Here is a 24385-nt window from a genome sequence, read left to right as displayed (position 1 = left end):
TGATACGTCGTGCCTTGATCTTATCCCATGAACCTGAATGCCAGGTTTATGTTTAAATGCTAGTGCTTTTGTAACATTAACATAATGAGTGAATACGTTTTATTTATTTTTGAAGATTTTATTTTTAAGTAATCTCTATGCCCAACGTGGGGCTCAAATTCACGACTCTGAGATCAAGAGCCGAACGCTCCACAGACCGGGCCAGCCAGGAATCCCGAGTGAGTGTGTTTGAAACATATTATTACCAATGCCCAGGTTATGTTTACCAGTTGGAATGATTTTACTAAATGTTTTGAGAGTTTTGCATTGTGAGACTCAATCAAGATATTAACGTGAGTAGACTGTCGATCTGTTACCACTTGGAGATCCCCTAAAATCAGTCACTGTCTGCTTCATCTTTTTATGCCCATGGAAGTGCCATATTTTCTTTGGACATCATCAGACTTCCTGGGTGTTTGAGTAATGTTCTTTTTTTTTAATTTCTTTTAATTTTTTTTTTGAGAGAGCAAGCGAGCAAGCACGAGAACAGGGGAGGGGCAGAGAGAGGGTGACAGAGGATCCAAAGCAGGCTCCGTACTGACAGCAGAGAGCCCAGACATGGGGCGTGAACCCACAGACTGTGAGATCATGACCTGAGCTGAAGTCGGACACTAAACCAACTGGGCCACCCAAACACCCCTTCGAGGAATGTTTTAATGTTTAAGGAGTTTTGCCATTTTGTCAACTCTGGTATGTCGTTAATATCGTATCCATATTAAATTTTCTTGGATACGTAATGGAGGAGCCTCTGGGTATGTAGTTCATTCTGTGAGGCAGGAAGCTAGGCACGGGCGACGGGAGGGTGGGCCTTAGACATCCCTGACAGGGAGCCCCAGCCGAGGGCCGCCCAGGGAGCACCCCAGTGCAGCCACCTAGGAGTCGGTGTGCGGTTACAACATCCTAGCAGAGGAAGAGCTGTCTGTTAAGCTTCTTGCCCTTGTGCAGAGAGCAGCGCTTGTCCTTACCTGACCTGCGCCTCTAGAATAGAAATGATGCGGCTTCCTACTCCATGCAGGCACTTCCCCTACCTCTTGGGTTTGGTTTTGTTTTTTGAATTGATTTTTGAGAGAGCGCAAGCAGGCGACGGGCAGAAAGAGCGGGACAGAGGATCCGAAGTGGGCTCCACGCTCACAGCAGTAGGCCCGATGAGGGGCTCGGACTCCCGAACCGTGAGATCACGACTTGAGCTGAAGTCGGATGCTTAACCTGAGCCACCCAGGTGCCCCTCGAGTACATCCCGGGAAAGGACAGGAGGAGTCGGCTGATTATTACATTATCAGGGCCGTTCAGGCTGTGGGCTCTGCGGACTGGCGCGCTCCTCCCCACGAACGGACTTTCATAAAACCTTGTCTGCTCTACCTGCGCTCTGCTGTCCTCCAATTCTTCATTGTGGCAGAGAAAAGAACCGAGGCCTCTTTCCTTTCCCGTCTCTCTCTTGGTAACAATTCGAGCCTCTGGGCTTTTTTTCAAGAATTTTTAAAAAAAGTTTATTGGGGCGCCTGGGTGGCTCGGTGGAGCATCCGACTTCAGCTCAGGTCATGATCTCGCAGTTTGTGAGTTCAAGCCCCACGTCAGGCTCTGTGCTGACAATTCAGAGCCTGGAGCCTGCTTCCGAGTCTGTGTCTCCATCTCTCTCTGCCTCTCTCCTGCTCATTCTCTGCCTCTCTCTCTGTCAAAAATAAATAAACTTTAAAATAAATAAATAAAATTTAAAAAAGTTTATTTATTTATTTTGAGAGCAGGAGAGTGAGCGAGAGTGGGAGAGGGGCAAAGAGAAAGGGTGAGAGAGAGAATCCCAAGCAGGCTCCTCACTGGCAGAGTGAAGCTCGACACGGGGCTCGAACCCACTATGAGATCATAACCTGAACCGAAGTCAGACTGACTGAGCCACCCAGGTGTCCCAAGACTTTTTCACTTTAAATGGTGGGAAAGTTCAGGGAAGGCATGGAAATATAAAGTGACTTGGGCAAGTAGAAACAGAATTTAGTTTTAATGATTTTTTAAAAGTTTCTTAATGTTTATTTTTGAGAGAGAGAGAGAGAGAGAGACAGACAGACAGAGCACAAGGAGAGGAAGGGCAGAGAGAGAGAAGGAGACACAGAATCAGAAGCAGGTTCCAGGCTCTGAGCTGTCAGCAAAGAGCTCGATGTGGGGCTTGAACACAAAGAACTGTGACCTGAGCCGAAGGTGGATGCTTAACCGACTGAGCCACCCAGAAGTCCCGAAATTTTGTAAATATTCTGAACTTGAAAATAATAGGTACTCTATAGCTGGTAGGTATAATATTCTATACATGCCAGCATGATCGAGTTTGTTAACTGTGTTGTTAAAATCTATATCCTTACCAGATATATTTTAAAGCTGACAGCAGAGAGCCCGATGCAGGGTAAGCTCTATGCCCAACGTGGGGCCTGAACTCACAACCCAAAATCAAGAGTCACGTGGTCTATCAGCCGAGTCAGCCAGGAACCCCTCCTGAGTAGATTTTTTGACTACTTGTTTTATTAGTTACTAAGAGGGCTATGGAAACTGTCCTTCTATAGAGTGGGATTATCTTTTCCTTTGAATTTTGTCAATTTTTGCTTTATGTACTTGGAAGTCATCATCAGGTACATATAAGTTTCAAATTATTATCTTGAAATTATAACTTTTCATCAAGAAGCAAACTTCTTTATATCCCATATCTGTTGCCCTGAATTTTACTGTCAGATATTAATATAGCTGTCAGACCTTCTGTTATTTTAAAACTTTGCCCTGTATATCTTTTCATACATTTAAAACTTTATATTTTCAGGATCCTTTAATATTAAATGTGTCTCTTGCATTCATCATAGAGTTGGGGTTTTATTTTTCATCCAGTTTGGCAATCTTTGCCTTTTATTCAAAAGAGCCCGAAGTGGGCTCCACGCTGACAGCAGTGAGCCTGATGCAGGGCTTGAACTTTATTAATGTTAAATATAACTACTGATTTGGGGCACCTGGCTGGCTCCATCGGTAGAGTATTCAACTCTTGATCTTGGGGTTGTATGTTCAAACCCCGCATTGGGTGGAGAGATCATTTAAAACAATAAAATCTTGGGGGGGGGATAAAACAATAACATCTTGGAGCACTTGGGTGGCTCAGTTGGTTAAGTGTCCAACTTCGGCTCAGGATATGATCTCACAGTTTGTGAGTTCGAGCCCCAAGTCGGGCTCTGTGCTGACAGCTCAGAGCCTGGCGCCTGCTGCGGATTCTGTGTCTCCATCTCTCTCTGCCCTGTCCCTTCTCATGCTCTGTTTCTTTGTATCTCAAAAATAAACATTAAAAAAAATTTTTTTAATAAAAGAACCACGGTTTTTGTCATCAGTCTTACAATAATTGGATTTTTATAATGGGAACTGTTTTTAACCATAAATCAAACAAAACTAATGATAAAACATATCAAGCCATCTAGACTTCTAAAAAGTTCTCTCATGCCAAGAAGCAAGCCAACATCCAATCGGGCCTCCATTCGAAGTAGGGAGCACTAAGTAGGCTAAGGCGAGCCCAGTAGTTAGTTCAAGGTGTGGAGCGCAGACGCAGGGAAAGTCCTAGCTAGTGACACGGAAGTGAAGTGACTTGATTGTGCATAAAGACGGAAGAGATGACGAAGTGATCAGAGGAGGTGCAGTGGGGGAGCGTAGCGAAAAGGGCAGGGGTAGAGCTGTTGGAAACCAAGACTAAGAATTAAGAGTCTAGCAGAAAAGAAGCAGGTGCACATATTTTTATGTTTAGGACGTGTCACGGCAAAATGTTACGGTTAATTTTCTGCTCTCTTTGATAAGCCCTGTCTCTGTCGATACTAACGTCATATTGCACCTAAGTGAGTTAACCTGGGACCCAGAAGCCCGTTTTAGTATTTGTACTACCAAGCAGCAGATGATTTCAGACTGAAATCCCTTGACGTCTTTGGTCTTCAGTTTCCAATTCCATAAAACGGAGGTTCAACTTAGAAAATTCGAAGTCAAGTTCAGATAAAAAAATCCCATCATCCTAAAAGAAGACTGTTCCCCTCTCACTCGGGTATCGCTTGTCCATGCGTTTGCCCGCACACACTAGAGACGGATGGGTGACGCTGACTCCCTCTCCTGCAGAGGTGGGTAACTAGCTACAGTGCTCGCCCAGGCTGGTCACGAGCTCGCCGTTACGTCCAAATTCCCACAAGACCATGTGCAATCACGTGGAGACAGCACTTGGGATGAAATCTATTGGCCACCCTATAAATCCATAAGCAAGTTATGACTTCCAGTATACTTCAAACACTTTCCTAGCGAAGTTTTTACATTTTTAAAGAAACTCTGATAATTCTCTCCTATGAATAAAATGGGGACTCTCACATTTTTGGACCGATTAGATGAACAGAATAGGATATAAACACTGTGAAGATAATCTGAATATGCCAATTTATGTATTTCTGGATTTTATTCATTCCGGATCACTTTTCATAACCACTGTTAACAAGACTTCCTTAGTCAGAGGTGCCAACGCTAGGGGGCCTACCTTCACGCAAACTGTCAACGAACCCAGAAAACCCATTAATCCCGTTCAACTGGACACTCGGTGGCATAATGAGGTCTGGGGTAATGAACCGCACTGCACTGACAATTTGCTCGGCTGTGTTCAGTACAACGAGAGATAAAGATAGCAAGTGAGGATTCAACAATAATGTTTACCTCAAGGTTTTCGTCTGTAAAAAATTGGTACATCCTCAGATAACATAAGTCCCCACCATTTGAAAATTAAACAAGCAAACAAAAAAGAGAAACATCCTTACCAATTTTTCTGCTTCGGTGTTCATTTCCCTTAATTTTTTGATATGTTCCTTTTTAATCATGAGGATTTTTGATAATTTGGTCTACGGACAAAGACAAAGAAATGTTTTGGAATAAATAGCGGCATTTAAGTAAAAGAGACATCAAATTACCAATTTCTCAACTATGGTATTTTAGCAGATTTTGGCATTTCAAAATAAATAAATGTAGCACAGGCGTTTTTATTTTATAAATCTGATTGGCTGGCAGCAAAATGTTAAAAAAAAAAAAATCCACTGTAACCAGGACATGTCAAAAGGACTAAGCAGTCAGCCTGAACAAGCTTTCACTGGCCCAACATGGGACAATTCAGGGACCAATAAGAATAACCCCTTCAATGGATGGAAGCACAAATATGTTGAAACTTAGGAGTTCAAACCGATGCCGTAAAACCATTAATCATTACTGGAGAATGCTAGTGACCAAACTCATTATTTTATAAGCTGGAAGACAAAGAGAAAGAATCCTGTGTTTACCCTGTCTTCCTATACAAACCATATAAACCAGATCATCGGGTAACCGGATAATAGGTTAGGGGAAGTTTTTCTTTATAAAGCTATTTCAGTTAATAAACAAAAAAGGACTGACAGAACGAGAGCAGTGCCACGCTGCGATGCTAATGAACGGTTACATCGAGGCACTGATCGTCACCGCGGCCACGTCATCACATAAAGGAGCATAGAAAATGTGCGGGTGTCCTGTCAGAACAAAAAATTCCCACAAAAGTAGTTTCTTCAACAAGTTGTATGGGAAAAAGAACATTCGACGACCTTAAAGTGTATTTATTTTGAGAGAGAGCGAGAACACACGCGCACGCAAGGACAAAGCGCAGAGAGAATCTCAAGCAGGCTCCGGGCTGTCAGCACAGGGTCTGATGCGGGGCTCAAACCCACAAACCGTGAGATCATGGCCTGAGCCGATGTCGGACACTTCACTGACCGAGCAGCCCAGGCGCCCCTCTTTTTCTGTCTTTTAATTATTATTATTATTTTTTTAATGTTTATTTTTGAAAGAGAGAGAGCATGTGCGTGCGTGCGTTATTTTTGAAAGAGAGAGAGCATGTGCGTGCGTGCGAGAGGGGGAGGGGGCAGAGAGAGAGAGAGGGACAGGGGATCCAAAGTGGACTCTGCTCTGACAGCAGTGAGCCTGACACGGGGCTCGAACTCACAAACCGTTAGATCACGACTTGAGCCGAAGTTGGTCAGTCACCCAACTGAGCTCACACAACTTAGTTGTGTTTCTTTAAAAAAAAAAAAAAAACAACGGGGCACCTGGGTGGCTCAGCTGGGTGAGCGTCCGACTTCGGCTCAGGTCATGATCTCGTGGCTTGTGAGTTCCAGCCCCGAGTCGGGCTCTGTGCTGACCGCTCAGAAGCTGGAGCCTGCTTCGGATTCTGTGTCTCCCTCTCTCTCTCTCTGCCCTTCCCCTGCTCATGCTGTCTCTCAATAACAAATAAATGTTAAAAAAATTTTTTTTATAAAAAAAAGAAAAAAAGAGCCCTTATCTCTTAGAGATAAATGAATACATTTACATATAAAGGATATGATATTTAGTGTCCGCTTCTCAATAATGCAAAAGGGAGACGAGGGTGGGAGCAGCAATGATATCGGACCAGCCAGCTGGTGGATGGGTACACGGAGACATAGTAAACGAAGCTACTTCTTTTAAGTCTGTACATTTTCAACATTAAGGCGCCCTAAGAAATTGGCCTCTAAGTTGATCCGGGCAGAGGTGCTGGTAAGACATGCCCCAGTACTGTCATGGGACAGACTGTATTTAGTGACTATATTTAGATCTCCGGACAGGCCTCCCTTCTCCTCCAAGGTGCTGGATTTTCATGGAACTATGTGTGATTCTTTAGAGTTGGAAGCAGTAAAAGATGGCAAGGGTCCCTTTTTTGTTTCTATTTCAGTTTTGTGGTGTTTGCTTTTGATAGAAAATCATGACGTTTCCTTTGAATTCTTTTCAAAACTGAGTCTTCTCTGAAAAAGCAGACCAGTCTCTTTAGATTCCTCAAAGTCCCTAACCCCAGGAAATAAAAAGTTTCCTCGAGGGATGCCTGGGGGGCTCAGTCGGTTAAGTGTCCGACTTCAGCTCAGGTCATGATCTCACTGTGGGTTTGAGTCTCACTTCGGGCTCTGTGCTGATGGCTCAGAGCCTGGAACCTGCTTTGGATTCTGTGTCTCCCTCTCTCTCTACCCCTCCCCCACTCATGCTCTGTCTCTCAAAAATAAACATTAAAAAAAAACATTAAAAAAAAGTTCCCTCGGAAAGAAAATTCATTGTAAACTATGAATTATGAAAACTTGCCAAATTTTTTAGTATTTATTTTGTCATAAGAAAAAATATTCAAAACAGAAGACTAGTACATAAAAGAACTTTTACCTTTTAGATAGCTTAAAATGATAATGAAATTAGTGTTTTAATGGAGGTTTACACCTAGTTTTTGAATTTTAAGATAAAGCACTGAAACCAAACATCTAAGCATTACTAAAAATATCAATGCTTTAGAAGTAGTGCAGTAGTACTTAGCTTCTGGCTCCCTCTGCTGGTCAGTGTCTCTCTCTCTCTCTCTCTCTCTCTCTCTCTCTCTCTCTGTCTCTCTCTCTCTCTCTCTCTGTCTGTCTCTCTCTCCCTCTGTCTCTCTCTCTCTCACACACACACACACACACACACACACACACACACACACACACACACACTTGTCCAAATAGGACATATTAGCTTTGTTTTTACTTCCACTATTTAAAAGAAAGAAGTTCTTTAAAAAATGACGTGTCCTATTTGTGAACATATGATCAAGGAATACTAACTGTTATACATACCCACATAAATGACACAATTTTCCCTTAAAATAACATCAATTTTGCAAGTGGGAACACTGAATATTTTAACAAATTATGTTATGGACATTTTTTTTTTTTTTTTTTTTACTCTACCCCCACCCAGCCAAAGTGGTTTTTCTTTTCAAAAAAGGAAGAGAAACAAATCAAACATTATTAGACTATGATTAAAAGTAAATCATTTATTTAATGGCATATTCAAAGAAAACAGCTCATTGCATTCTTCTGAATCAGGCTCTTCGGGAATCTTGTTCTACAGAAGATTCTACACTCGCTTCAGGTGGGGCTTGCATGTCTCAGTGTTTGATCGCTACTTAGCAACCTGATGCATCAGGACAGCTCAGCTGACGGCGGTGGGATGCGCTGAGGTCACTAAATACAAGCCTTCAGGAGCACCTGGATGGCTCCGTGGTTAAGCGTTGGACTCTTGGTTTCCTAACCGCTTCTTTTATTATTATTTTTTAAGATTTTATTTTTCAGTAATCTCTATGCCCCACATGGGGCTTGTAACTCACAACCCTGAGATCAAGAGTCAGGCACCCCTCTTCTTCTGGGGTGCCTGGGTGGCTCAGGCAGTTAAGTGTCCAACTCTCGATTTCGGCTCAGATCATGAATCTCATGGTTCATGGGATCGAGCCCCGTGTCGGGCTGCGTGCTGACAGCACGGAGGCTGCTTGGGGATTCTCTCCCTCCCTCTCCCTCTCTCTCCGCCCCTACCCCATTTGCACTCTTTCTCTCTCAAAATAAATAAACAACAACAAAAAAACCCCTCATACTTAACCAGTTATTAAGTTAACCATTCAGAATGTGACAGAGCATATGCTGTAATGTTAGAGGCCCTAACACAGCAAAATAGGAAGAACCAAACCTAAGAAAAGCTCAACAAAGAAGACTTCTGAGTCTTTTTTTGCCTGTTGTGACTTTTACTTTCCAGCTTTGTTGGAAATAACAAGAGTTCTTAAAAACAACACAATGATTTAAAAAAAAAAAAAAGGAAAAATATTTGGTCATTGACAAATTTTCAGCTTTAACAACACAGAAGACACTGAGTGTTTTTCAGAAGCACGCCAAGCTACTCTGAGCAATTCTTACCACTTGGATCAGGAACTCCACGGGGAAACCGCCTAACGTCTCAGTGTCAGAGCCAGAAATTTTACTTCTCCACGGTGACTGTCCTAGTAAAGGGTCATTATCCTACGGGAACAAAAGGGAATCATTTAACCACCGACGGTTCAAAAGAAAGCATTTTATTTTTAGATAAAAGTAATTCCTATTTTAATGGATATTACGTTACAAATCTTACAAAAAGGAAAATACAGAGTTGAAGCAACTATGTACTCATTTAACTGACGACTTAAGATAACGCGGCTACCTCCTGAAGGTGCCGTCACAGATGTGTATTTCACACAAATGCAACTCACATGCGTAAGAATCATTTATGATGGCATCACTTACAAATGCCATTTAAAAAATATTTACCGTAATCGGCGACTGGAGAGGAGGAGTATAATGTAACCGTGGTGGCGTCATAAAAAACCGAGAAGGCCGCTGTTTTTGTCCAAAGGCAGCAATTGGCATCGTCTCGTGGGGCTCATTACTCTTTGAGAAAAGAGAGGAGTACACAAGACTCGAATAACTTTACCAATTGTTTCGGCTTTATAAACATTACATTTCAGCTGGAGAGACGCACTAGCCCATATGCCAGGATTCATCACAGAATATTTTATCCTACAGAGGTCAGGGGGCTAAACCTTAAGTCACAGTGTGAAAATACTATGTTGCTGGGGCACCTGGGTGGCTCAGATCAGCTCAGGTCATGATCTCACACTTTGTAAGTTCAAGCCCCGCGTTGGGCTCTGTACTGACAGCAAGGAGCCTGCTTGGGATTCCCCCCCCCCCCCCCCCTCTCTCTCTCTCTCTCTCTCTCTCCCTCCCTCCCTCCCTCCCTCCTCCCCCCCTGCTCCTCCCCCAGTTGTGCTGTCTCTGTCTCAAAAATAAATAAAAACATTAAAAAACCTACTTTGCTATCAAAAGGCTGAATGGGAAAAACAATTAAGGAAAAGACCAAAGGATCAAGACAGAAAATCCCAGATTAATATGAAAGTGTCCTGTGGCCACCTGTGCTTGCTGAGTGCCGCAGGCGGTCTCCCTGCCACCCACTGCCCGTCCAGTCCACTCTTATCTGGCCAGGGAGAAATGTGTAGGTGATCTCATAAAGCACATTACCAATTACATTAATGAACCAGACAGGCAATTTCCCTTTTTTGAAAGGACAGGTTGAAAGATTGCATCCTTTAAAGAAAAAAACAAAAACAAAAACAAAAACCTGAAGGCTGGGGCACGTCACTCTATGGACAGTCCAAACTTTCTCTCTCTCGTATTTCTCCTTTCTAAAAAGTATGTTTGATAAGGAAGTCCTCAGGACAAACAGTCATAATTTTTAAAAAAAGTAAAAATCAGAAAAGGAAGATTCTTCTCTCTTTGCACTAAGGAGACAAAGAAATTTTGCTTTTTTTTTTTTTTTTTAATTTTAGAGAAAGAGAGGTAGAGTGCACAAACAGAGGAGGGGGCAGACGGGAAGGGGGAGAGGAGAGACAGAGAGAGAGAGAGAGAGAGAGAGAGAGAGAGAGAGAGAGAGAGAGAGGATCCCAAACAGGCTCCAAGCTCAGTACAGAAGCAACATGGGGCTCAATCCATGACTGTGAGATCCTGACCTGGGCCAAAATCAACAGTCAGACGCTCACATGACTGAGCCACTCAGGTGCTCTGAAATTTAAGTTCATAACCCCTAAAAATCACATTTATAATAGAAATGAAAAAAGGGAGGTTAAGAGTGAATAATTTAATTCCCATGAGGCTCAGAGGAAACCAACTGTTATGAACAGTTAATTATTCACTTTATAAAAACTTTATCGGATTGCAGGGTTGTCTGAGTTCTTAAAATTATGTTGACTGATCAGAAAGGTGTAGAACTCTCAAGGCATTGCTAAATCAAGCACGATCAGGAAGTAATGGTCTAGTAGTAGAAAGGACTGTATCACGCATTCAAAAGGTCTGGATCCTGGTCTCAGCCTGGCAGGGCCCACTCTAGGGTCTTGAATAAGTTACTTCACGTACTTCCCGTCTTAATTTCACCATGCAAAAAGTGCACAATTCTGAGGCTAAAAGAGGTGAACAAATGTTAAAGTGCAAGATGTTACTTTGTGTTTTTCAAATCTTCTTGCAAGAGGAGTAGACTTTAGTGAAGCAGCCGGACCAAGAGTGCTCTGTGGCCGAGACTGTTCAGTGAGGAGTGACTAGTGCTGTCACACTCGAATGCTGCGTGGGGAAGGACGTTAGCTCCGGGAACGTCAAAGACTTTGATATCGTTCTGCTCCGGGGGCCAAACCCCCCGGGATCTCTTCCTCTGTAACCTGGAATCTGGAGTCCCTCACAAAACGGCCTGTAAGAAGATTCTACAGAGCGTCCTTAAAGGCATAAACGTGCGTGTATTACGAAATACTCACCAGGACTTCGTAGTCAGGGACGGTGTGGGTCCCGAGCCCTGCCCTATCAAAAGTGACTCGATAAGTGGCGTTAAAAGTATCCACGGCATCTATTTGTCCAGTGAAGAGACCATCATGAACACCACGTAATCGTGCTGGGAAAAGAGACGAAAAGGCATTACACTGTTTGGAAGGATACAACAAACTGTCAAATACAAAACTGCTCTAAACATGTGATTTAAAATGTAGGAAGCGTACAGGGGGGTGCCTGGGGGGCTCAGTCGGTAAAGCGTCCAATTTCGGCTCAGGTCGTGATCTCGTGGTTCGTGGGTTCGAGCCCTGCGTCGGGCTCTGTGCTGACAGCTCGGAGCCTGGAGCTGCTTCAGATTCTGTGTTTCCCTCTCTCTCTGCCCCTCCCCAGCTTATGCTCTGTCTCTCTCGCTCTCAAAAATAAATAAACTTAAAAAAAATTTTTTTTAACGTAGGAAGTATAGTATTATTGTCTATTAAAGTATCACACAAAGCATGCACTTTATTTTAGGTTGAGAGAAACAAAAAAATTTTAAAGAACACCTATAATGATGATCACTAAGTTGATACATGAACGAAATCCTAGATCTACCAGGGGAAAATTTATGTATGTATGTATATATGTATGTATGTATATAATCTCTACCCCTAACGTGGGGCTCAAACTCACGACCCCAAGACCAAGAGTCACATGCTCTACCGACTGAACCAGCCAGGTGCCCCTACCAGGGGGAAATATTTTTAAGTCTTGCTTTGAACCCCAAATTAAAAAAAAAAAAAAGTCAACAGAAGAACTTTGGTTATTATACACAAGTGAAACACTTGGAGCCGTTTAACTAAAAAAAAAAAAAAAGACAACGATGCTGTTCAGAAAAGATGAATCCACCAGGCCTAAGACTGCTCTCCTTAGAAGGGCCTGTCTGCAAGGTTAGCATCCGGGAACTTGAATGTCCAGCGTTCCCACTGTTCCCACACTAACAAAGACGGTTTACTGGACCTATACCGTGTGCGCCAACAACGTGGTTGATGTGGCATACCTCCTTTCGTTCGGGGGGGTCCAGTTCCAGAACATGCTAGGTAGCGGGCACCTATGTAAACCCTTGGTCACGGTGACTGCTGAGTCTCTTTCTTGTTTTCTTTCTTTCTCTTAATGTTTATTTAGTTATTTAGAGAGAGAGAGAGAACGAGACAGAGATAGAGAGTGAGCAGGGGAGGGGCAGAGAGAGAAGGAGAGAGAGAATCCCAAGCAGGCTCGAGCCCGACGCGGGGCTCAAACCCATGAACTGTGAGATCATGACCTGAGGTCAAGTCAGACGCTTAACTGACCGAGCCACCCAGGCGCCCTGGGCATTTCTTTTTTTTAAACCCAGTTTGATAGTCTCTACTTTTTAAGTATAGTGCTCAGTTCATTGACATTTAAAATAATGAAAATAGGACTAGACTTGAGCCTACCATCTTGCTCTTTATTTTCTAGTTATCCCGTTTTTTCTTTCCCTGTCCTTTCTTTCCCGTCGTCTTTTCATTCAATTACTTGTTACAATTTCAAAATTAACTTCTTTTTAAAAATTTTTTTAATGTTAATTTATTTTTGAGAGAGAGAGTGTGAGCCGGGGAGGGGCAGAGAGAGAGAGGGAGACACAGAATCTGAAGCAGGCTCCAGGCTCCGAGCTGTCAGCACAGAGCCTGACGCGGGGCTCGAACCCACGAACCGCGAGATCACGACCTGAGCCGAAGTCGGACGCTTAACCAAATGCCACCCAGGCACTCCCCGAACTAACTTCTTTATTGGTTTTTCAGGTATGCCTTTTAGCAGTTTTTATTTTTTTTTTAGTTTATTTATTTATTTTGAGAGAAAGGGAGAAAGAGAGCACACAGGGGAGGGGCAGAGAGAGAGAGAATGAGTGTGCGCTCAAGTGGGAGAGAGGCGGGGAGAGAGAGGATCTGTGCAGAGCCTGCCTCGGATCCTCTCTCTCTCTCCGTCTCTCTGCTCCTCCCCCACCTGTGTACATGTCTCTCTCTCTCTCTCAAGTAAAAAATAAACATTAAAAAAAAGAGCCCCAGCAATGGATTCCTACACACTTTTCTCGTATCTTCATACATTCAGTCCAACCTATTCTCCACTGTCATGAGAACACCTACTCACAGACCCTCTGTAAAATTCTCAGTCTCTTCAAATAATACTGCCAGTCCTTAAAATTTTGAAGCAACTGACTTTTACAAATTTCCTAACTGGGGGGCACCTGGGTGGCTGGGGTGAGTGTCCATCTGACTCTTAGTTTCAGCTCAGGTCATGTTCTCCTGGTTTATGTGTGAGATCAAGTCCCACACTGGGCTCTTTGCTCTCAGCACACAGCCCGCTCAGGATTCTCTCTCTCTCCCTGTTTCCCTCTGCTCCTCCCCTGCTGGCACACGTGTGTGCACACTCTCTCTCTAAAGAAATAAATACACTGAAAAAAAAAAGTCCTGTGTTTCTGTGTTACTCTATTCTTTTCAACGCTTCTCTGATTTGTAGTTACCCTGTAGACTTTGTACCTGTGCTTTTTTATATGGGGTTTTTAGAACCAATGTATCTTTTCTTTTTTTTTTTTTTAATTGAAGCAGCTGTTTAATGTTTATTTATTTTTGAGACAGAGAGAGACAGAGCATGAACGGGGAGGGTCAGAGAGAGAGGGAGACACAGAATCCAGAGCCGGTCCCAGGCTCTGAACTGTCAGCACAGAGCCCGACGCGGGGCTCAAACTCACGGACCACGAGATCGCGACCTGAGCCAAAGTCGGACGCTCAATTGCCTGAGCCACCCAAGCGCCCCTAGAACTAATGCATCTTTTCAAGACTTTTCGAGATCCCTCACTTCATTGCCAGCCTCACCCCCAGACCAATTTTGTCGGGAGAGAGGTCACTGGTAAGTTTTGTATGTGGTAAGTTGTCGTGGCAAGTCGTGACCAAATCCGTTCACCTCCTTGTATGCATCTCATATGCACCACATAGGCTCTTCTCTATTATCCACCTTTCCTCGGAATTACTCCTCTCTACAGCGTCATGGAAATCCGTACCACTTCTACGACTAGAAAAAAGTGATATTAACGTAACTCGAGGTTACCTTTCCTCCAGAAAACGTTCCTTGATAAATCCAACCATTTTTAAAACCCTTTCAGTACAGTTACTAATCTGTCTACCCACTCAACACCTTGTTATTTTTTTATATTACATAAGTTATGATTTTAGTTTACCACATTATGGAGAATTACCTTAAACTTGAGGCTTCGGTGCTACTTTCCTTCCACGTTGTAACCAAAAAGAATACACAGAATCATATCCACCAACTGACAGAATTTAGATCCTTAAATAAAACTTTGAACCAACTACCTACTGAATAATTTCGTTTATTCAGTCCTTAGAAATGGACTATCCCCAAAGCCAAAGAGCGTAAGAACAACGTGTTTGTGAGCTAACCACTGAAGAGTGGTTAGAAAGGCAAGTAAATGATGTGAAAGCCAAAGACGGAATAATGTAAAAATTCAAAATGTAAACAATGTACAGCTGCAGGGACCCCAGTGAACTGTCGATTTCGTCTTTGTGTCAGTTTGCTCTGCCTTACGTCGTAGTAGACGTTGCTTCGAACCGGTACGCTTTTCCCCAAGTAGTTTAAAACGGGATGTCATAGGGGTGCCGGGGTGGCTCAGTCAGTTGAGCGTCCGACTTCAGCTCAGGTCATGATCTCACGGTCCGTGAGTTCGAGCCCCGCGTCGGGCTCTGTGCTGACAGCTCAGAGCCTGGAGCCTGCTTTGGATTCTGTGTCTCCCTCTCTCTGCCCCTCCCCTGCTCATGCTCTGTCTCTCTCTGTCTCAAAATAAAGTAAATAAAAAAAACTATTAAAAAAACAAACAAACAAACAAACAAACAAAAAAACGGGATATCATAGACGAACAAACAGTACCTTGTACCGCATGTTACTACAGAGCTACAGCGTAAGCTTCTCAATTTAAAAGCCACGTGTCTAGCGGCCAGCAGTCGGCACGGTGAAACCTTACAAATCAAACCAGTAATGAACTTGTGCTCACTCACCTGTAACTTTGGTTCCGATAACCAGGGGCAAAGGGATTTCGTCTGGGAGATCTTTGAACTGGGAAACGTCTGCAACTTTCCTTTGTTGTAAGAGTCTTATTTTCTGCCGTTTCTGTTTTAATGCTGATCTCTCTTCCTCAAAAAATGCAGAAGAACATCTAGAATAAATTACAAAAACCATATAAACTGATAACCATCCTATAGGGAAACTTGACGACATCAGACCATCCACCTCACCGTGCCCTCTTTTCCTCTCTTGAGGAATTTGTTCAAAAACAGCTCTTAGAAATAGTCATTGTTTCTCTTCAAAGTAAATTATCTAGATCTTTTTAAAAACAGGACCCTGCAAGACTCAAAGACATACAAGCAAGTCTAGATCGTCCTTTCCTACAAAGGAGGAGGATTGGTTCACTATCCTTTGACACCACGGCATCTGGATCCCAGGTCTCCTCCTGGGACCAAATTCAATTACAATATTCTATTCAGAAGAACAAGATATCTTCCTTGTGACCCAGTGAGCGTACCAATACAGAATTAAAGATGAGGCTTACCACTGTGTAAATGTTTAATCATACTTCCTGCCTTGAAGCATAAACACTGAATTTACTCTTATCTTTAGGGCCTTACTTCCTCTTCTTTTTTTTTTAATGTTTATTTATTTTGAGAGAGAGAGAGAGAGAGAGAGAGAGAGAGAGAGGGATCACACGCATGCACGAGCAGGGGAGGGGCAGACAGAGAGGGAGACAGAATCCCAAGCAGGCTCCCTGCTGTCGGCGCAGAGTTCAACACGGGGCTCAGTCCCATGACCGCGAGAACACGACCTGAGCCGAAATCAAGGGTCGGACGCTCAACCAACAGAGCCCCCCAGGCCTGTCATACTTCTATTCTCAAATACTGGGATGAACCAAAGTGACTTCAGCACAGCTTTCATGCCACAAAATACAGATCCACGAAACCATCACCACAGACAAGATAACGAACATTTCCAGACGTCAATCACTCCCCAAAGTCTCCTCGTGGTACTTTACTATCCCTCCTTCTACACTGCACTTCTCAAGCAATCACCAAGTTGCTTTCTGTCATTGTAGCTTCTATCTTCTAAAATTTCATATAAATGAAATCATCTGGTACCAACTCTTTTTGTCAGGCTTCCTTCACTCAGCCTAATTACCCCAAGAGTAATCCATGTTGTTGCAGGCGTCGATGGTTCGTTCGTTTTACTGGAGAACAGTATCCTGCTCCACGAGTGCGTCCTAACTCGTTTATCTGTTCACCTAGTGGTGGACAGTCGGGCTGTTTCCACTTTGGGGAGATTACAACTTAGGTGACACGAACATCTGTGGATAGGTTTTTGTATACATTTTTGCTTTAATTTCTCTTCACTAAATACCTAGGAGTGGAATGGCTGGGTCAGATGGTCAGTGTCTGCTTAACCTTTCAAGAAACGAAAAACAAAAGAAGCCAACTATCGCCCAAGAAGACCTACAGATGACAAATAAGCCTATTTGATGCTCCACATCGTGTGTCATCGGGGAAATGCAAATTAAATGAGACACTAGTACACACCTATTAGAACGACCAAGACCTGGAACGCAGACAACACCCAATGCCGGCAAGGATGGGGAACAGAAACCCTCCTTCCTTCAGGTGGGGACGCAAAACGGCACGGCCGCTTTGGAAGACGGTTAGATGGTTTCTCGCGAAACGACGCACCCTCTTACCATACCCTCGAGTAACCACACTCCTTCGTATCTACCCGGATGAAGTGGAAACTTCCGTCCGCACCAAAACTTCAACACAGACGCTTATAGCAGCTTTACTCACAACTGCCAGAACTCGAAGCAACCGAGACGTCCTTCAGTGAGGCGAGTGGGATATTCGCACATATGATTCAGCGCTCACAAGGATGAACGATTGGGGCACCTGGGTGGCTCAGCCGGTGAAGCGCCAGACTCTGGATTTCGGCTCGGGTCACGATCTCAGTCGGGAGATCGAGGCCCACATCGGGCTCCGCGCTGACCGTGGAGCCTTCTTAAGATTCTTTCCCTCCCTCTCCCTTTGCCCCTCTCCCACCAGCGTGCTGTCAAAAAATTTTTTTGATTTAAAAATTAAAAAATAAACCAACAAAAAGGATGAACTGGCAAGCCAAGAAAAGATACAGAGGGCCCTGAAATGCATACCACTAAGTGAAAGCAGCCAATCTGAAAAGGCTACATGCCGTGTGATTCCAATATATGACACTCTGGAAAATGGAGACTTCTGGAGACAATCAAAAGATCAGTTGCCGGTAGCCGGGACTGTGGGGGGAGGAATGACTAATTGAAGTGCGAGAGATCTTTAGAGCAGAGCAAATACTCTATGACATCCTGATGGTAGATATGTCAGTGTACGTTTTTCAAAACCCGTAGACTGTCCAAAACCGGCGGTGAACCCATCAACCCACTCTGGTGGGAGATACTGAGGACGCGGGAGGCTGCATCTCTGTGGGGGCCGGGGGTATATGGGAAAATCTCTATACCTTCCTCTTGATTCGGTTGTGAACCTAAAATTCTCTAAAGAGGTCTTCAAACTATCAGACGGTTTTCCAAAGTGGTTGCACCATTTTCTCATCAATAGCACAGAGGATTCCAAGTTTCCCCAGAGCCTCACCAACACTTGGTAAGCTTAATCTCGTAAGTTTTTAAAAAAATTTTTTTAATGTTTATTTATTTTTGACAGAGAGAGACAGAACATGAGCGGGGGAGGGGCAGAGAGAGAGGGAGACCCAGAATCCGAAGCGGGCTCCCAGCTCCGAGCTGTCAGCACCGAGCCCCACGCGGGGCTCGAACCCACAAACCGTGAGATCGTGACCTGGGCCGAAGTCGGGCACTCAACCGACTGAGCCACCCAGGCGCCCCTCTGCCTTCTTTTCTTAATGTATCTCAGCAATCTGTTCCAAGTCAGCACACAAGGAATGATCTCTGATTTTATTTTGGTTTACATTAAGTGGTTTCCAAGTTGTTTACTATATTGAGATACCACATTTGAATGAATCATTCCCCCATTATTGGACATTCACGTTTTGCTAATCTTTTGCTACTGGAAGCAATACTGTAATTAGTAACACCCAGGTACAGACTTTTCTGTAACCTAACGTTGTAGAATTACTAGGTCAAAGGGTATGGACATTTGTAAATCTGAGAGATATTATCAAATTGCCCTCCACAGAGGTTATCTAAATTTACTCTCACCAGCAAGCGTGACCACTCACCATACCCCTGCCAACATAACATATTAAAGCTTTACGAACTAAAAACCAGTATCCTAGCATACTCTGATTTTTCCATTTCTTACTATGAGTAAGACTGACCTCTTTTCATGTGTTTACAAGATCCATTTTTTCTTCTTTCCTATGTACTGTTTATAATCATTTTTATCATGGATTTTTTGACTTTTTCTTATGGACTCACAGGAGTTATTTACATATTAGGAAATTGGGCTTTGTGATAAGAATTATAAATATTTGTCATGGTCTTTTGATTTCATGTTGCTTTTGGAGAGGGTAATGCAAAATGTTATTATTATTTTTAATGTTTATTTTTGAGAGAGGGAGAGAGAGAGAGAGAGTGTGCGCACGCATGAGTGGGAGAGGGGCATAGAGAGAGGGAGACACAGAATCCAAAGCAGGCTCCAGGATCTGAGCTGTCGGCACAGAGCCTGACGCGGGACTCGAACTCATGGACACATGAAATCATGACCTGAGCCGAAGTCAGGCGCCTAACCAACCGAGCCACCAAGGTGGCCCTGAAATATTTTTACGCAGCTAAATTTGTTGATATTTTCCTTTATGATGTCTAGCTTTGTGGACTCTTAGAAAGACCTTTCCCACTCAAGATTAAGCAAAACTCTCCCATAAATTTTTCTAGCAGTTTTACTGTGTCATTTTTTAAGATTTTTTAATTTTTTAGTCATGTTTACACCCAAGCTGGGGCTTGAACTTACAACTCCAAGATCCAGAGTCGCATGCTCTACTGACTGAGCCAGCCAGGCGCCCCTCATTTTAAAAATATTTCAATCATCTAGGGACGCCTGGGTGGCTCAGTCGGTTGAGCATCCGACTTCAGCCCCGGGGATGATCCCGCGCTTCATGGGTTCGAGCTCCGCCTCCAACTCTGTGCTGACACCTCAGGGCCCTGAGCCTGCTTCGGATTCTGTGTCTCCCTCTCTCTGTGCCCCACCCCTGCTCATGCTCTCTCTCAAAAAATAAAATAAAATAAAAATTATGAAACCGGCTTCTTTTCTCTCTAGGTTGCTAGAGTGGTCTCAATATCCATGAAGTAAATAATTTAGCCTCTTCCTCCCTCCATGTATTTGAGAGGCAACCACTGCTATTATGCATTAAATTCCCAGAGACATCTGTGACACTATCTGGATTCTCTTTTCTTAATCCATCTATTTACGTGCCATTACTATACTTTGTTAATGATGATCACTTTGTAATCGACTTCAATATCTGGTAAGCATAGTTACTTTGCTGCTTCAGGTTTTTCCTAGATCTTTTTGCTTGATTTCACCTCTCTTAAATCTGAATTTGAGAATTGGTTCATCTAGTTAAAAAAAAAAAAAGTCCCAATGATTTTGTTTGTTTTAATGTTTATTTATTTTTGAGAGAGACAGAGACAGAACATGAGCGGGGGAGGGGCAGGGAGAGAGTGAGACACAGAATCCGAAGCAGGCTCCGGGCTGAGCTGCCAGCACAGAGCCCGACGTGGGGCTCGAACTCACGACCTATGAGATCACGAGCGGAGCCGAAGTCGGACGCTCAGCCGACTGGGCCACCTGGGCGCCCCAGCTCTACCGATATTTTTATTGCGACTGATTTGAATTCACAGATTGACTTAGAACCTTAAGTCTTCTCGCCAGACCTCAAATACATCTCCCCATTTCACCATCTGTATCTTGCCCATTTTCTTCCTGACATTTTATCATTTTTTTACGGTATTTTAAGAAGCATATTGTAGCAATAATATGTATTGTACCTTGACTTCCTCAGAGAAAAGAAAAACTACAAACTTTTGTTGAAAATAAAGACTTCATTTCAACTGTAAATTAACTTTGATGAAGTAAAGATAAAGAACTAAACCATTAAGCAATGTTATAGAAAGGTAGCGGAATAAGTTAATGAGAAATATTTCAACGACACTCTTAAGCTACAGAATTATAAGAAAGCAATGGAAAAGCGACTAACACATGATCCCGATGGACAGTAATTAGAAACAAGAACCTCAATTTACGCAAACATGTAAAGTCACAGTTTTGTACCAAAATGGCCTAAAGGAATTAATTACCAAAGACCAAAAACTACCAGGATGAAACACACGGGTCCATCTCATTTTAATTCTGTTCTTACAAAGGAGGGAAATATTAAAGACATATCAGCAATGTGATCTTTCAATACATAGATGAAATACTACCAGTTCCATTAAAAGTTCTCCTTGTGTTTCATTGCTAACTACAGAAATCATTAAAACTGGGGCACCTGGGTGGCTCAGTCAGTTACGTGCCCAGCTTTGGCTCAGGTCATGATCTCACAGTTCATGAATTTGAGCCCCACGTCGGGCTCTGTGCTGACAGCTCGGAGCCTGGAGCCTGCTTTGGATTCTGTGTCCCCCTCTCTCTCTGTTCTTCCCCTGCTTGCACTGTGTCTCTCTCTCTCTCAAAAATAAACATTAACAAATTTTTTTTTTAAAATCATTGAAACTAAATTCTGTTTCTACTTGCCCAAGTCACTTTATATTTCCATGCCTTCCCTGAACTTTCCCACCATTTAAGGTGAAAAAGTCTTGGGGCGCCTGGGTGGCTCAGTTGGTTAAGTGTCTGACTTCAGTTCAGGTCATGATCTCGCAGTTAGTGGGTTCGAGCCCCGCGGTGGGCTCCACACCGCCAGTGAGGAGCCTGCTTGGGATTCCCTCTTTCTCCCTCTCTCTCTGCCCCTCCCCTGCGTATGCACACATGTCCTCTCGCTCTGTCTCAAAATAAACTTAAAAAATAAAGTGAAAAAAATCTTGTACGTGCCTCTAATAGGCAGAGAATATCAGAACTCATGACGTAACATTTCAAAAACTTTTTAAAGTTTCATTTATTTAAGTAATCTCTATACTGCATCGGGGGCTCGAACTCACCACCTCAAGATCAAGAGCCACGTGCTCCTCTAAGCCAGTGTTACTTTCACTCAAAAGTAACATAAGGTTTTCCAGGGCATCTGGGTGGCTCAGTTGGTTGAGCGTCTGACTTTGGCTCAGGTGGTGATCTCACGGTTCGTGAGTTCGAGCCCCGCGTCGGGGTCTGTGCTAACAGCTCAGAGCCTGGAGTTGCTTCGGATTCTGTGTCTCCCTCTCTCTCTGCCCCTCCACGGCTCGTGCTCTCTCCCCCTCTCAAAAATAAATAAACTTAAAAAAAAAAAAGTAATACAAGGTTTTCCAATGTGTTAGAAAGAAAGATAAAACTGGAAAAGAAGTAATGTTACATGAAAAGTAAGTTTTAGGGTGATGGGGTGGCTCAGTCAGTTAAGTGTCCAACTTTGGCTCAGGTCATGATCTCTCAGTTCTGGAGTCCAAGCCCCATGTAGGGCTCTGTGCTGCCAGCTCAGAGCCCAACGTGGGGCTGGAACTCACAGACCGTCAGATCATGACCTGAGCTGAAGTTGGATGCTTCACCGACTGAGCCACCCAGGCGCCCCTAAAAAAAAAAATGTTTTTTAAGCAATTTTCAGAAAATAACAGATAGATTCACTTGATTTTTCTTTCTGGGGTTTTTTTTTTTTTGAGATAGAATGTGCTTTCACTTATTTTATTGAGGTATAACAGACATATAACACCTTATATAACTTTTAGGTGTACAAGGGAAAAATTGGGAGAACCACATTATTTCAAATTTTGTACAGAAAGTGGGAATTTGGGGCACCTGCATGGCTCAGGTGGCTAAATGTCTGACACTTGATGTCAGGTCATGATCTCACAGTTCATGAGATCGAGCCCCACATCAGGCTCTGCCCTGACAGCACAGAACCTGCTTGGGAATCTCTCTCTCTCCCTCCCTCCCTCCCTCCCTCCCTCCCTCTCTCTCTCTCTGCCCCTCCCCCGCTCAGGGGTGCTCTCAGAATGGTTCGATATTTGTATATATTGCAAAAAATATCACCACAATAAACCTAGTCAACGTCTGTCACTATATACAGCTAAAATTTTTTCTTGTTGAAGAGAACTCTTAAGATGTGTCAGCAATTTTTTTTTTTTTTCCTACTGTGGGCAGCCCAACATCATGGGGCTCAAACTCATGACCCTGAGATCACAACCTGGGCAGAGATCAAGAGTCAGATGGGGGCACCTGGGTGGCTTAGTTGGTTAAGCATCCAGCTCTTGATTTCAGCTCAGGTCACGATCTCAGTGTTCCTGAGATTGAGCCCCGAGTCGGGCACCCAGAGCCTACTTGGGATTCTCTCTCTCTCTCCCTCTCTTTCTGCCCCTCTCCCACCCTTGTGTTCTCTCAAAATAAATGTTTTTTAAAAAGCAAAAAAATTAGGGGCACCTGGGTGGCTCAGTTGGTTAAGCATCAGACTTCAGCTCAGGTCATGATCTCATGGCTTCGGAGTTCAAGCCCCACATCGGGTTCTCTGCTGTCAGCACGGAGCCTGCTTTGGATCCTCTGTGTCCCTCTCTCTCTGCCCCTCCCCCACTAGAGCTCGCTCCCCAAATAACAGCCCCCCTGCCAAGTAGTTAAGAAAATAAAAAAAAAAAAAAAAAAAAAAAAAAAAAGTATGTTCAAAGCCTGTCATCTGAACAAAGGCTGGTTAACAGGATATATTTAACATACAATTATTCTGAAAAGTTAGGTTTCCAGTATCAGTCCTTGTGAAGATGAAAAAAAACCAATGTGTAATGATACTATCGAGTAATTTATTGATTTTATTTTAAATAAAAATGTTCTTTTTACCTCCGTGGTTTTCCCATAAGCCGCCTGATTTTTCCCCATTCTACTCTTGTTAACTTTCTTGTTTTTAGATTGGGAAAAGATTCCTTCAGACATACACAGAAGTCATTATCGCCTTCAAAAAGTGGTCTGTAAAACAGAAATGGTATTTTAAAGGTTAATATACAACAAGCTGCTTCAGACGCATAAATTTCAAAGTATGCTTTCCAATTTTCAACATTATACTAATCACCAAATGCCATCTTACGCTTCTACCCAGAACACGTATAAAATGGGCACAGATTCAAAGTGCTAAAACCAAAAGTGGTGTTTGTGAAAGTCTGGGAAACCACGAGTGCTACAAGCTACTTGTGAAACAGGTCTGTGCCTGAGGTTCTAGGAGACACTGCTTTTTGTGAGATCTCACATGAGAGTGTATCCTTTGGGAAGCAGCCTAGCATTTGTCATTATATCTTGGGAGGATGAACGTCGGCTACAAAGTATCTCCGCCCCAAAGGCAATGCCAACACCAAGGAGTCCTCTTGGAGATTAAATCATTTTTAGAAAACTGGAGGACTCGAGAGGGTCAGACCAGTTCCTGGAAATACCAGAAGAACTCCGATCACACCAGGACACCCTGGGAGTGTCATAAGCCTATGGAAAAAGCTGTGGCCAAAAATAAAACAATCATTCGTGAGTTTGGGAAACCAGGAACCAGACTTAGCAATCAAATCACACGTGAGTTTCAGGGTCAGATATGACCATCCATGAGAGTCACTGCAGTGTAGACAACTGGTTTAGAAACCAGGAAGGGGAAGTCAAGATAAGTAGCCAGCAGAGCAAGCATCAGTGATTAGCACAGATCCAATTCGATTAGGATGGATAAGAATTCAGAATTGTTTCTATTGTTACTATTGTTGAATAATTGGATTTCGCCCGGATCTCTATGTTCTATTGAAACATTTATGTATAATTAAAGTATATAAATACTATGTCCCAAATAAAAAGCTTACCTTAAAAATCTCACTGAATCATTTCTACCATTAGTAACTGCTTCTCTACCAATATACTAGCATGTTTTTTAAGTAGCACGCCCAATGGGGCTTGAACTCACAACCCTGAGATCAAGAGTCGGATGCTCTCCTGACT

General features: G+C 43.2%; 1 protein-coding gene across 4 annotated transcripts in view; it reads right to left on the bottom strand.

Annotated features, from left to right (window-relative positions):
- LIN9 (lin-9 DREAM MuvB core complex component) overlaps window positions 1–24385 on the bottom strand; it is a 62546-nt gene that overhangs the window by 16977 nt on the left and 21184 nt on the right. For all 4 annotated transcript variants that reach the window (XM_053209741.1, XM_053209742.1, XM_027046127.2 and 1 more), the window contains 6 exons: window positions 23261–23386; window positions 15293–15450; window positions 11219–11352; window positions 9192–9311; window positions 8805–8906; window positions 4833–4913 (listed from right to left, as the gene is read on the bottom strand). In XM_053209741.1, the coding sequence (XP_053065716.1) occupies window positions 4833–4913; window positions 8805–8906; window positions 9192–9311; window positions 11219–11352; window positions 15293–15450; window positions 23261–23386 (721 nt within the window). The remainder of the gene's footprint in view (window positions 1–4832; window positions 4914–8804; window positions 8907–9191; window positions 9312–11218; window positions 11353–15292; window positions 15451–23260; window positions 23387–24385) is intronic.

The sequence above is a fragment of the Acinonyx jubatus genome, chromosome E4 (genome assembly GCF_027475565.1).
Source record: "Acinonyx jubatus isolate Ajub_Pintada_27869175 chromosome E4, VMU_Ajub_asm_v1.0, whole genome shotgun sequence".
Lineage (NCBI taxonomy): Eukaryota > Metazoa > Chordata > Mammalia > Carnivora > Felidae > Acinonyx > Acinonyx jubatus.
Note: the sequence above shows the minus strand (reverse complement) of the source record. Positions and strands in the feature narration are given on the sequence as shown.